Source organism: Bufo gargarizans, chromosome 9 (assembly GCF_014858855.1).
Source record: "Bufo gargarizans isolate SCDJY-AF-19 chromosome 9, ASM1485885v1, whole genome shotgun sequence".
Taxonomy (NCBI): Eukaryota; Metazoa; Chordata; class Amphibia; order Anura; family Bufonidae; genus Bufo; species Bufo gargarizans.
In genome coordinates this window covers 44,189,962-44,203,662 of record NC_058088.1, presented here as the reverse complement: position 1 = coordinate 44,203,662, position 13,701 = coordinate 44,189,962, and the positions used below count along the sequence as shown (strand labels likewise).

Sequence of the window (13,701 nt, the reverse complement as noted above, 5' to 3'; positions counted from 1 at the left end):
CATTTTGGGCTGTGGTCACATGACCATGTCCATGCAGCTCTTTCTTATTTCCTGTGATGTTATGTCCATGGATGGGGCAGTGATAGGGGATTATCTATGTCACTAGCTGGTGGGCGGAGCTATAAACTAACCGGCCATTGTTAGGGGCAGTCATAGGGGATTATCTATGTCACTAGCTTAGGGACAGTGATTAGGGGAGTGTCTACGTCACTAGCTGGTGGGCGGAGCTATAAACTAGCCGGCCATTGTTAGGGGCAGTCATAGGGGATTATCTATGTCACTAGCTTAGGGACAGTGATTAGGGGAGTGTCTACGTCACTAGCTGGTGGGCGGAGCTATAAACTAGCCGGCCATTGTTAGGGGCAGTCATAGGGGATTATCTATGTCACTAGCTTAGGGACAGTGATTAGGGGAGTGTCTACGTCACTAACTGGTGGGCGGAGCTATAAACTAGCCGGCCATTGTTAGGGGCAGTCATAGGGGATTATCTATGTCACTAGCTTAGGGACAGTGATTAGGGGAGTGTCTACGTCACTAACTGGTGGGCGGAGCTATAAACTAGTTTGTTTCTTAGGAGCAGTGATACAGGAGAGTCACTAGCTGGTGGGACAAACTGTAAACTAGCCGGGCATTGTTACTGTCGGTGCTGGAGCTATGGCAGAGAAAGAAGAAGCGCAACATGGGTTTGGTTGAATACAGCAACAGGAAGTGCTATATACAGAATGCAAACCGAGTTTGTGGTTTACATGGTAAAAACAGATCAGAAGAGTCCATATAAAAAACAAATAGAAAGATGTACATGAGGTAAGCAACTTCATGAGCATATCTGTTAAAAACTCTAGTAAACCTGGGAAACCCCTTTAGGCTACATGTGCATCCATATTTAGGTCTGTAAAGAACAGATCTATAAAATAAAGCTGCCTTCTGTGTACATTCCACCGCCCCATCACTAGAAGTGAGTATTCTCACCCGCAGTGTGGACCAGAATAGGACACGTTCCATATTTGGTGAAATGAATGAATGGGTCAGTGTGCTTGCCACAAAAAGGCAAATAGCACATGGATGAAAAATACAGTTGTGTGCATGAGGCCTTAAGCAGATGGGAACTTCTGTTATGGAAAACCTATTTTTCTTCTTTTTGTCTGTAGCTCTGCTTTCTCTCGCACACACTTGTGGAGCTGCAAATGGAGCCAATTATTGTTGCAGAGGAGAACATAGATTTAAGCATTCTACATACATGTCTCATGACTATTATTCACACTCTGTCCCTCCTCCATGCTTTACATACTCGCTCTTCTTGCTTTTATAAGCAGAATATCAGCAGTCAGTACATTGAGAGATGATTTTCATTACACCAAGAACAGAAAGATCACAGACAAAAGTAACTTAAGAGAAGATTGAGGGAGAGGTAACAACAAAGTTATTTCTAGACTACTTAGGCCTCATGCACACAACCGTTTTTTTTTAAGGTCCGCAAAAACGTGATCCGTAGGTCCGTGATCCGTGACCGTTTTTTCGTCCGTGGGTCTTCCTTGATTTTTGGAGGATCCACGGACATGAAAAATGAAAAAAAAATCAAAGTCAAGTTTGCCATTGAAATGATAGGAAAAAACGGACACGGATCACGGACAGGGATCACGGACGCGGATGACAATCTTGTGTGCATCCGTGTTTTTTCACGGACCCATTGACTTGAATGGGTCCATGAACCGTTGGTCGTGAAAAAATAGGACAGGTCATATTTTTTTCACGGCCAGGAAAAACGGATCACGGATGCGGCTGCCAAACGGTGCATTTTCCGATTTTTCCACGGACCCATTGAAAGTCAATGGGTCCGCGAAAAAAAACGGAAAACGGCACAACGGCCACGGATGCACACAACGGTCGTGTGCATGAGGCCTTAAGCTGCAGTCCCATGTAAGACCCCTGATAACATATGGCAGTATCAGCTCTATCACATACAGTATATACAATATATTCCCTTTCTCTGGGCTTCCATGCCTGCGATCCCCATGGACCTGGCTCCACTCCCCGTCTGACTGATGCTCCAGGTGAAATGTGCTGCTTGAAAAATGTTGATTCTTTATTTTATTTTTTTCATTTATACGGTAAAGAAATCTCGTGAGATGCAGAGAACCTCCAGCTATTCCAGATCTGCGGCATCTGCTGCGTGTCAGTGAGTGGGGCCGAAAAACTCCATCCCTTGAGCGATTTTTACACTTCTGCTGCTTATTTTATCTCTTCTATATTCGGAGAAGCGCACCTCTGGCTCTTACCCATGGTCATCGCTGCACATTTGTAATAGACTTTATTTTATTCTATCACTGTTTTCAAGATCTCTGCTTGCTGACAAACAACGAACACTCCTTTTTTTTACATCCAGAAGCTGAAAATCCACATGGACCAAACACTTTTCACAGCTGAATGGTCGTTACAATTGTATCCCAACTAGACAATGCTCTCCAGGAACAGCCTGGACTTTAGATTGATACATTGCACTGATACATTGTAGCCAATTACAAGAGCAAAAGAGGGATTGTTAGGGGGATGTTCACACGGCAGGCTTTCCACGCCAAAATATGCTGCAAAATTGTTCTGCCCGCCGTTACTTCTTAAAGGAAATAGATTTTGTTCATGTCCAAATTACATGAAAGTGAATACTGTATGTCAAGTCTTGCCCTGTTTCTGCAGGAAGATGTGGGCCACGGACCCCCGGGGCAGACTCAGATTCCTGCAGCCCGTTAAAAATATGGACGCACCATATCAATAAAACTGCAAAGCTTCTTCACCTGTCAGGATGTTTTTGAGGTTTTATTAGCTTCTCAATGTAAACAAGAGTGTTTCTATTCTCTGGCAGCAAGCAGGGGTCTTGAATATGGTGAGGAATTGATGCATAAAGTATATTAGAAAGTTGCAGGACTTCGTCGTTCACATCAGACTGGACAATTCCTTTGGATTACAAGCTCCGTCCTCGCCGTACTGAAGGATTCTGCTGAGAGTAAACGCGCAGCGAGAGCGGAGAAGAGGGCAGGGAATGAGGGAGAGTGCAGGCGCCCGGCTATACATTGTGACTGCGTTTTCCGTGCTTCTCTCTGCCAAAGCAATTACAGAGAAGTACGGCCTTGGCACTCCAGCGCATTGACATTGACACCGCGTCGGCGGCGGGTGCCTTGACTGTTGATTACCAGCTGAAACCGTGGGTAATGAGATGAACCAGCCGCCCTCCCCAGTTAATAGTCCTGACTCCATCACCAACTCCACCAACCGACCTCTAGCGCGGTCAGCACAAAGCAGAGCGCCACTTCATTGTGTGACCCGGCCCGCCGCCTGTCCGGCCACAGCCGCTGATGGAAGAATCCCAGCATTTACAGAATCCCCTGCAGCTGGTTGTACTGGTGCCGCGTGCAGTGACTGATATTGCTAGTAGGCTTCATGCACACGACCGTATGTATTTTGCAGTACGCAAAACACGGATCCACAAAAAATACAGATGACGTCCGTGTTTGGCGGAACGGAACAGCTGGACCCTAATAGAACAGTCGTATCCTTGTCCGTAATGAGGACAATCATAGGACGTGTCCTTTTTTTTTTTTTGCATAACAGACATACGGAAACGGAATGCACGCAGAGTAACTTTAGTTGTTTTTTTGGCGGACCCACTGAAATGATTGGTTCCGCATACGTTATAGCGGGGAGACAAACAGCGGCGTAGAAAGCGGGTCTTTGTAAATGACCCCCTAAGAATTTGGGGACAAGCAATCACTGTATGAATACAATGGAGGTGACTGCGGCGTGTAAGTGCGGATGATCAGGCGACTATCAGGAGCGTCTGCTTGTAATCTGCCAGGGGTCCGTCGGATCTGTTGGGTGACCACAGGGAGGCGTCTTTGCTGAGTTCTCAGCCATGAAGGAAACTGCGTGGAAAGTCCTTAGCGCAGACAATGCTTGGTGTGGCCTCTCTTCCCACAATGTGACCCCATGGGAGTAGTAGTAGTAATGCTTGGTGTGGCCTCTCTTCCCACAATGTGACCCCATGGGAGTAGTAGTAGTAACAACAGCAAACTATTTTTTTGTTTTAGGAATTCACTAAGCGCCTGGAAATCCTATTTTAAGGGTCATGCAAAAACGTTACATAAGACCGGCTGCTGCGTCGTTCAGAGTTAAAATACGAAGCAAATAAGCAAAAAGTCCGAATTTACGAAATCACCATTTTGTTTCTTCAGCTCCTGTGCAAACCTGTGCGTTTCCATGGTTACAGACTACAAACAAGCCCTGCGTAGTCTGACCCTGCCGTTATGGCTGAAGCTGACCAGAAATGCATCCCGCTGGTCTGTGAAGGTTGACATTTCGGATAGCGCCGCGTCGCCGCATTCTGTCGCCATTTGGCACAAATGACTTTCTAGCAACTACACCCGATAACGGCAAAAAAAATCTAACGAAGCAGGAAAACTTTTCCAGGTTTCTGCAGGAAGCTTATAATTTGCCAACGTGGAGACACATTGGTCGGCACAGGAGCTGTAAACACAAAACGGAAGCAGGTTTTTGCTTGTAATCTTGCTTCATTTTTAACACTGCGGCAATGAAAATGGCGGCACGCCTCAGCAGCGATAAGTCACAGCCGCTGACTTACTTATTACAGCTTATTACTACTGATACACCAGGACCGGGATGAGCGGGAACCTTCATAGAGAAAATCGGTCGCGGTTTTGCACGTTCCTTCCGATCTGAGATCTCAGCAAATGCGTCGCCTGATCCTCATTGACAGATGAAGCAACTTGTTCGCTTCCTTGTCTTATTCACAATATTTTATATGGAAATTTCCAGCATCTCAGCCGGGATCCCATTATAAGAGGCGCTTGACGTGTGCGCTGTTTGGATTACGGTTCAGCGTGCCAGAATCAGTGCCGTCTGGTTGGTGGCGGCTCCATTTACCGCCTGCTAACAGTAAATATCCTACCGCTTTGTAAGGTTCCTTATCTACGTGAGGCAGACATTTCTATCAGGACGAAGCCTCGCAGCAGCCATACAAGATCTGACAAGATCGTCGGACCCCGCACCCGTATTCCTGCGACCCAGATGCCGGATCCAAGCTTCCTGCTTCCGATTTCCAAGAACCATTAAAGGGGCGCTCTGCTTTTATGTAAAAAAATCACAATAATTTTATAATAAAAGTTCTGCAACTTTACTGTGAATTTAGTTGCTGTTTTTACTCTTTTAAAAATGTCTGCTTTCTGTCAGTGAATGGGAACGTTTTTCTATAACGCTTTAGGCTGAAGACCCATATTGACCTGGTCCTGCTCACGGCTGAGGGTTTGCTACAATGATATCCTTAGGACACAATCCACTGTGCGCTATGCACAAATCTCTCCCCTGTGCTGATCATCAGTTACAATGTTTCAGTGCAGATGAAATGTCAATCCGCGAAACTCAGTGGACACGATTGTAACCACTGAAGCATTTCCCTCTCTGACCCTCGCACACGATCGGGCGCAACGCAGTCAGTTCAGGCACTGCACCCGCACTGAATCCTGAACTACTCATCTCTATGGGTCTGTGCACATGAGCGTTGTTTTTCACGCATCATCTCTGCGTTACGTGAGAATCGCAGCCTGTTCTATCATCTGTGTTTGTCACGCAGCCCTGGCCCCATAGAAGTGAATGGGGCTTCAATGAAAAACGCATTGCGTCCGGAAGCTGATGGTTTCTTGAAGATGCTACTTGTAAGGCTACATTCACACGACCGTGCACAAAACACGGATACCAGCCTGTGTGCTTTCTGCAGTTTCTCGGACAGCACATGGCCGCCACTGTCATAAAAAAGCCTATTCTTGTCCTCAATTGCGGACAAGAATAGGACATGCTCTATGTTTTTTGCGGGGCTGCATTGAGATACATGGGTCTTCACACGTTCCGTAAAATAACGGAGCGGATGCGGACTCATATGGTCGTGTGAATGAGCCCTAATTCTTTTTTTTTATTTATTTTTAACACCCGGTGGTCAAAATGCACTAAATTCAAGAACTGCAGCAAATTATCGAAGCCATCAGATCAGTCCCCTACTGGGACTTAAAAAAAAGGAAGAAGTCAAGAAAGTTTGAAAAATGTTATAGAAAAAAAAAAGTTTAAAAATCACCCTTTTTCTCCACTAAATACTTTTTTGGGGGGAGGGAAGAGAGATAAAACATTAAAAAAAACTACATGTAAGGCCTCTTGCACATGGTCTGCAAAAAACGGATCTGCAAAAAATACGAAGGACATCCGTGTGCACTTTTTTGCGGAACGGAACATCTGGCCCCTGATAGAACAGAACTATTCTTGTCCGTGATGCGGAAATAATAGGACATGTTATATCTTTGAACGGAAATACGGAAACGGAATGCATACGGATAACATTCACTTTTTTTTGCAGACCCATTGAAATGAACGGTTCTGTATACGGAACGCATACAGAACGCAAAAAAAATGGAACGTAAACGAAAAAAATGTTTCACACGACCGCATGGCTTTTTCAGTGTTTTGCGGTCTGTTTTTCACGAATCCGCTGTTCCGTTTTTTGTTTCCATTGTGTTTTCGTTTATGTTCTGTTTTTCCGTATGGCATATACAGTAATTACATAGAAAAAATTGGTCTTGGCATAACATTTTTAATAGATGGTTCCGCAAAAACGGAATGGATACGGAAGACATACGGATGCATTTCCGTATATGTTCCGTTTTTTTGCGGACCTATTGACTTGAATGGAGCCACGGAACGTGATTTGCGGGCAATAATAGGACATGTTCTATCTTTCAACGGAAATACGGAAACGGAATGCATACAGAGTACATTCCGCTTTTTTTGCGGAACCATTGAAATGAATGGTTCCGTATACGGAACGCAAAAAACGGCCCGTAAACGCAAAACAAAAAACGGTCATGTGAAAGAGGCCTAATTTGTATCATCACATTTGACCCATACAATTAAATGAACACATTTTATCCTGCAAGGTGGAAAAAAGTCAAAATTGTTGTTTTTTTCATCCCGCCTCCCCCTGCACAAAATGGAATAAAAAGCGATCAAAAGCTGCGTGTGACCCCGAATCGTGCCAAAGAAAACTATAAGACATCGGAAACATTAAAAGTTGTGGATTTTGAGACGTGGAGATGAAATATTGATGAAATACGCCGCTAAGTACCGAACTGGGTCACAATGGTTAAACTTTGCATGAGGCTGGCAAAAAAGTGGGCAAATATAGAACCGCACATATATTTGCACTAAATGGCGCGGTTTCGGTGACACTTATTTTCGATTTGGTACCAGGCTATTTATCAACCTCTCTGGATGAGCCACAATTGAGGGGGAGGGGGGGGGCAGATTTTGTAAAGAGTTTACTGGAGCCAATTTGAAAATAAAAAAAGGTTGTGGTTGCGGGAACTTTTATTACATCCATTCTTTGTATGAATTATCCTAGTTACACTATATGGCGATACACCGCTGTTATGTACTGCAATAATACAATAAAGTATTATGAATAATTATAGAACCACAACAGCAGCCCTTCAAAACCTATTCCAGAGCCCACACAGAACTCAATATACCATATAATACCGCCATATGTTACATCACCACCATGGAGTGCAAGGACAATGCCCACATAAGTGGCATACAGTGCCCAATCAATATCAATGCACAGACTAGGAAAACACCGCCATATCGTTCTTAAATAATACGGCCATATAGCACTTACATAACAGTTTCATCAGCTGTTCAAATAAAGGTTCCCAGTAAAACTGTCTTACAGGATTTAAATGACCATGCCGCACACTGCTGAAATAGTACTGCCATACAGTCCTCAAATAACAGTGCCATATAATAAAGACTGCCAGAAAGTCCAAATAATACCAGCATATAGTGCCCCAAAAGATATTACTTCCAGTGCCCAATAACCAACCCCAGAGTCTGCGACTAGTCACTATAGTAAGATGGGGAGCCGAGCTGCTGGAGGCCCCTTGGGTATTGGCTTCTACCCTCCATGTGTCACTATAGTAAGATGGGGAGTCGAGCTGCTGGAGGCCCCTTGGGTATTGGCTTCTACCCTCCATGTGTCACTATAGTAAGATGGGGAGTCGAGTTGTTGGAGGCCCCTTGGGTATTGGCTTCTACCCTCCATGTGTTACTATAGTAAGATGGTGAGTCGAGCTGTTGGAGGCCCCTTGGGTATTGGCTTCTACCCTCCATGTGTCACTATAGTAAGATGGGGAGTCGAGTTGCTGGAGGCCCCTTGAGTATTGGCTTCTACCCTCCATGTGTCACTATAGTAAGATGGGGAGCCGAGCTGCTGGAGGCCCCTTGGGTATTGGCTTCTACCCTCCATGTGTCACTATAGTAAGATGGGGAGTCGAGCTGCTGGAGGCCCCTTGGGTATTGGCTTCTACCCTCCATGTGTCACTATAGTAAGATGGGGAGTCGAGTTGCTGGAGGCCCCTTGAGTATTGGCTTCTACCCTCCATGTGTCACTATAGTAAGATGGGGAGTCGAGCTGCTGGAGGCCCCTTGGGTATTGGCTTCTACCCTCCATGTGTCACTATAGTAAGATGGGGAGTCGAGCTGCTGGAGGCCCCTTGAGTATTGGCTTCTACTCTCCATGTGTCACTATAGTAAGATGGGGAGTCGAGCTGTTGGAGGCCCCTTGAGTATTGGCTTCTACTCTCCATGTGTCTCTATAGTAAGATGGGTAGTCGAGCTGCTGGAGGCCCCTTGGGTATTGGCTTCTACCCTCCATGTGTCATTATAGTAAGATGGGGAGTTGAGCTGCTGGAGGCCCCTTGGGTATTGGCTTCTACCCTCCATGTGTCACTATAGTAAGATGGGGAGTCGAGTTGCTGGAGGCCCCTTGGGTATTGGCTTCTACCCTCCATGTGTCACTATAGTAAGATGGGGAGTCGAGTTGCTGGAGGCCCCTTGGGTATTGGCTTCTTCCCGCCATGTGTCATTATAGTAAGATGGGGAGTCGAGCTGCTGGAGGCCCCTTGGGTATTGGCTTCTACCCTCCATGTGTAAGAAGCATTAGGAGACGCCGCCATCTTTGCTGCACTTTGCCGTCTATTACAGGCCAATGCTGAATGTTCTGATCTCTTATCCTCTGTAATAAGAACTTAGATACAGGAAGCCAGATGTGCAGAGCGGAAATGTGCCCCACAGGCTTCAGTCCGCGGGTTCCTCCATAGTCTAATAGAACAGGGGTCTCCTGAGATTAGTGCCGGCGGCAGCACCGATATACGGACCATCAAGCCTCCAGAAACCGGAGAACAGAACCTTTATCTGCAATGTTCTGAGAGCACAAAGAACGACACACGGATCAGCAGAAACTTTACCAGACCTTATAATGGGATCGAGCATTCTCAGAGTATTATAATACTGTACATGATGTCAGGGGTGTAGCAAGAAAAGCTGTCACATGTCACAGGTATAATGCACACAGTGATGTCACAGTGCAGGTATAATGTACACAGTGATGTCACAGTACAGGAATAATGCACTCAGTGATGTCACAGTACAGGAATAATGCACTCAGTGATGTCACAGTACAGGAATAATGCACTCAGTGATGTCACAGTACAGGTATAATGTACACAGTGATGTCACAGCACAGGTATAATGTACACAGTGATGTCACAGTACAGGAATAATGCACTCAGTGATGTCACAGCACAGGTATAATGTACACAGTGATGTCACAGTACAGGAATAATTCACACCGTGATGTCACAGTACAGGTATAATGCACATAGTGTTGTCACAGCACAGGTATAATGCACATAGTGATGACTCAGCTATAATGCTCTCAGTGATTACATCACAGATATAATGCACATAGTGATGTCACAGCACAGGTATAATGCACACAGTGATGTCACAGCACAGGTATAATGTACACAGTGATGTCACAGCATAGGTATAATACACATAGTGATCACATCACAGGTATAATGCACAAAGTCATGTCACAGCACAGGTATAATGCACACAGTGATGTGACAGAACAGGTATAATGTACATAGTGATCATATCACAGGTATAATGCACACAGTAGTGTCACAGCACAGGTATAATGCACACAATGATGTGACAGAACAAGTATAATGTACACAGTCATGTCACAGCACAGGTATAATACACAAAGGATTGCTATAACGAAGGAATATGCAGGGATAACCAATGGGCAATAAAACTTAGAATTTGGCTAAGTTCAATCTTCTAATCCCCCCCCCCCCCCACCATTTCATCCTCCATAATCATCACTAACTGCACTTCATCTCTGAGTGGAAATGGCCCCTAAGGTTGCAAGGCCCCATATTAGAGGCTACCCTGATAGGTAGGTACCTCCATGCATGCTGTATATTGCTCAGTACATATAATTGCATTCCTATATACATACTGCATGCAGCATGGAGGACTGGGATATCACTGGTTTAACCCTTAACATCAAGAGCAGAATCACTTCAAGTAGAACCCCCCTGTCTGCAAATGAGACTTGAGAACTTCAGCCATTGTCTCGGCTGCTTCCTGTCTGACCCTGTATCCTGTATCCTAGCAGCTATATATATATATATGTTTATTGTATATATGGTGCCTTCACACCTCGTGAGCTTCTACCAGTACAGTCCAGTCCCCTGGCCTGAGCCCCATCCATCTGCCAGAGTCCAGCCCGGACACATTGCTCTCCTGGAATCACATGGCTGAACCTCTGCATAAACATCTGCACTGTGAATGTGAACAGCTGCATATGAAGCATCAGACAGGACAGAAGTTGTGTCATTTCTCATGGCTGAAGGTTAATTGGATGAAGCAGGAGAACAATCAGATCCCTGCAAACAATCTGCCCGACATCGTATGCTTTTCTGGTTAGGTCAGATGGAATACAGGATTTGGGAGATTATTATCACAAGGACAGAGGATTACTAGATATAATATCCAGAATCTGAAGAGAAAGGGAACTGGATACTAAGTAGCAGCACAGAATTCTGGGATCTAATTGTTGTGACAACAAATAGAATGTTGGGATCTGAGCGAATGTTGCAATGCAAGGGAGATTGTTACAATTAATAAAGTGGATACAAATGTGAACCTGCCCAGGGTAGAGTAGTAGATACAATGTATCGCAGTGTGAACAGAGCTCAGCGCCCAGACCCTACCTGTCGGCGGTTTCCTCCCTGCTCTCCTGGGAGGGGATGGCGACCTCCTGGACGCTGTTGTCCTCTTCTTTCCCCAGTTTCTCCTCGGTGCTGTTGGCTTTGGGGATTTCCTCACTGGCTTGCAAGTGCTCTATCAGGTTCTGCTGTTGCCAGGACTGGATGGACCGATGGTGGACAGGGGTTGGACCTGGCACCGGTGCCAGGATGTTGTGGACAGGGCTGCTGGTCTTCTTTAGTCCATTCCTGTCCCGTGAGTGGTTTTTGAGCCTATTGTGAACCGGAGTCCCCCTGTGCTCATATCCTTCCTGCTGCAGGCACCCCCCAGATCCTGGAGAACCTTGTGAGGGGTGGCTGAACCACCTCCAGCGCAGCCTGAGGATCTGCTTCACATCAAACTCTTTCTTCCCAGATACTGACATTTTCTTCTTTTTTGCAGTGAATAAAGCCAGTGGAACCTGGAAAGGTGCAGATATCAGTGGATCCCGCTAGTCCTTCAGTGCATGAGGAGCCAAGGACTGGAGACTGGTCCCTGTGCCTGGTGCATGCTGCAAGCACCTCCAGCCCATGCTCTGCTACTGCTGCTGTGTAGGTGGGATTCCATACTGACAGGATGATGAGGTCAGACCTTAAACAAGTAAATCAGCTTAGCACAGGAAAGTAGCAGCAACACCAGTCAGCTGCTGGCTCCATTACAGGCACATAGGCTCACATTCTCTCCAGAGAGAGAGGCTGAGATTGGAAATGCAAGGAGGCAAAGCAGAAGAGAACAGAGTGATGATGGCAAAGCCTGGATTCAGAGGAGGCGAGCCTGCCTACATACAAGCTGCAGCTCTCCCCAGCCAAGGAGCCAGCTATAGATGCAACTCCCTCCACCAAATCATTACCCAGTGAATTTATTACTCACAAGATGAATCAAGACATTGGGGGAAGGGTTACACTAAAGTAATGTACCTAAATGTAGAGCATTCACTGCAGGATCTATACAGGGTGCAGAGCTTCTGGGCTGGAGTATTAATAGGAGGCAAGCACATTTCCCAGGATAATATACAATATTAGTAAAAAGATAAATAAAGGGGGTTAAAGAAGTTACACTAGAGGCCACAGTCATTGATCTGCCTGCCCTTAAGATAGGTTGGATGAACTAATAACAGTTTATTGAATTTGGCAGTAGCTAATCTGCAATTATAGATCATTGTAGGGTAAAAAGTCTGAAAGGTAAATCCTAGCACTAATTACTTTATTTAGTGCACCAAATACAAAGAGGTGATCTGATGTATGAGAACTGATTACTACATTACTTATCCTGTACTGATCCTGAGTTACATCCTGCATTATACTCCAGAGCTGCACTCACTATTCTGCTGTACTGATCCTGAGTTTCATCCTGTATTATACTCCAGAGCTGCACTCACTATTCTGCTGGTGCAGGCACTGTGTACATACATTACTTATCCTGTACTGATCCTGAGTTACATCCTGTATTATACTCCAGAGCTGCACTCACTATTCTGCTGGTGCAGTCACTGTGTACATACACTACTTATCCTGTACTGATCCTGAGTTACATCCTGTATTATACTCCAGAGCTGCACTCACTATTCTGCTGGTGCAGTCACTGTGTACATACACTACTTATCCTGTACTGATCCTGAGTTACATCCTGTATTATACTCCAGAGCTGCACTCACTATTCTGCTGGTGCAGTCACTGTGTACATACATTACTTATCCTGTACTGATCCTGAGTTACATCCTGTATTATACTCCAGAGCTGCACTCACTATTCTGCTGGTGCAGTCACTGTGTACATACATTACTTATCCTGTACTGATCCTGAGTTACATCCTGTATTATACTCCAGAGCTGCACTCACTATTCTGCTGGTGCAGTCACCGTGTACATACATTACTTATCCTGTACTGATCCTGAGTTACATCCTGCATTATACTCCAGAGCTGCACTCACTATTCTGCTGGTGCAGTCACTGTGTGCAGACATTACTTGTCCTATACTGATCCTGAGTTACATCCTGTATTATACTCCAGAGCTGCACTCACTATTCTGCTGGTGCAGTCACTGTGTGCAGACATTACTTATCCTGTACTGATCCTGAGTTACATCCTGTATTATACTCCAGAGCTGCACTCACTATTCTGCTGGTGCAGTCACCGTGTACATACATTACTTATCCTGTACTGATCCTGAGTTACATCCTGCATTATACTCCAGAGCTGCACTCACTATTCTGCTGGTGCAGTCACTGTGTGCAGACATTACTTGTCCTATACTGATCCTGAGTTACATCCTGTATTATACTCCAGAGCTGCACTCACTATTCTGCTGGTGCAGTCACTGTGCACATACATCACTTATCCTGTACTCATCCTGAGTTACATCCTGTATTATACTCCAGAGCTGCACTCACTATTCTGCTGGTGCAGTCACTGTGTACATACATTACTTATCCTGTACTGATCCTGAGTTTTACATCAGACACGGAGGCTTCATATTGCTTTCTCTTCCTTTAC

At 45.3% G+C, this 13,701-nt stretch overlaps 1 protein-coding gene across 1 annotated transcript in view; it reads right to left on the bottom strand.

Moving 5' to 3' along the window:
- The window catches only part of LOC122919770 (kelch-like protein 4), a 141,430-nt gene extending 129,435 nt beyond the window's left edge, over positions 1 to 11,995 (bottom strand). Inside the window, exon 1 of the mRNA XM_044268955.1 lies at positions 11,175 to 11,995. Within this exon, the coding sequence (XP_044124890.1) occupies positions 11,175 to 11,593 (419 nt within the window). The 5' untranslated portion in view covers positions 11,594 to 11,995. The remainder of the gene's footprint in view (positions 1 to 11,174) is intronic.
- Between the last annotated feature and the right edge of the window lie 1,706 nt (positions 11,996 to 13,701).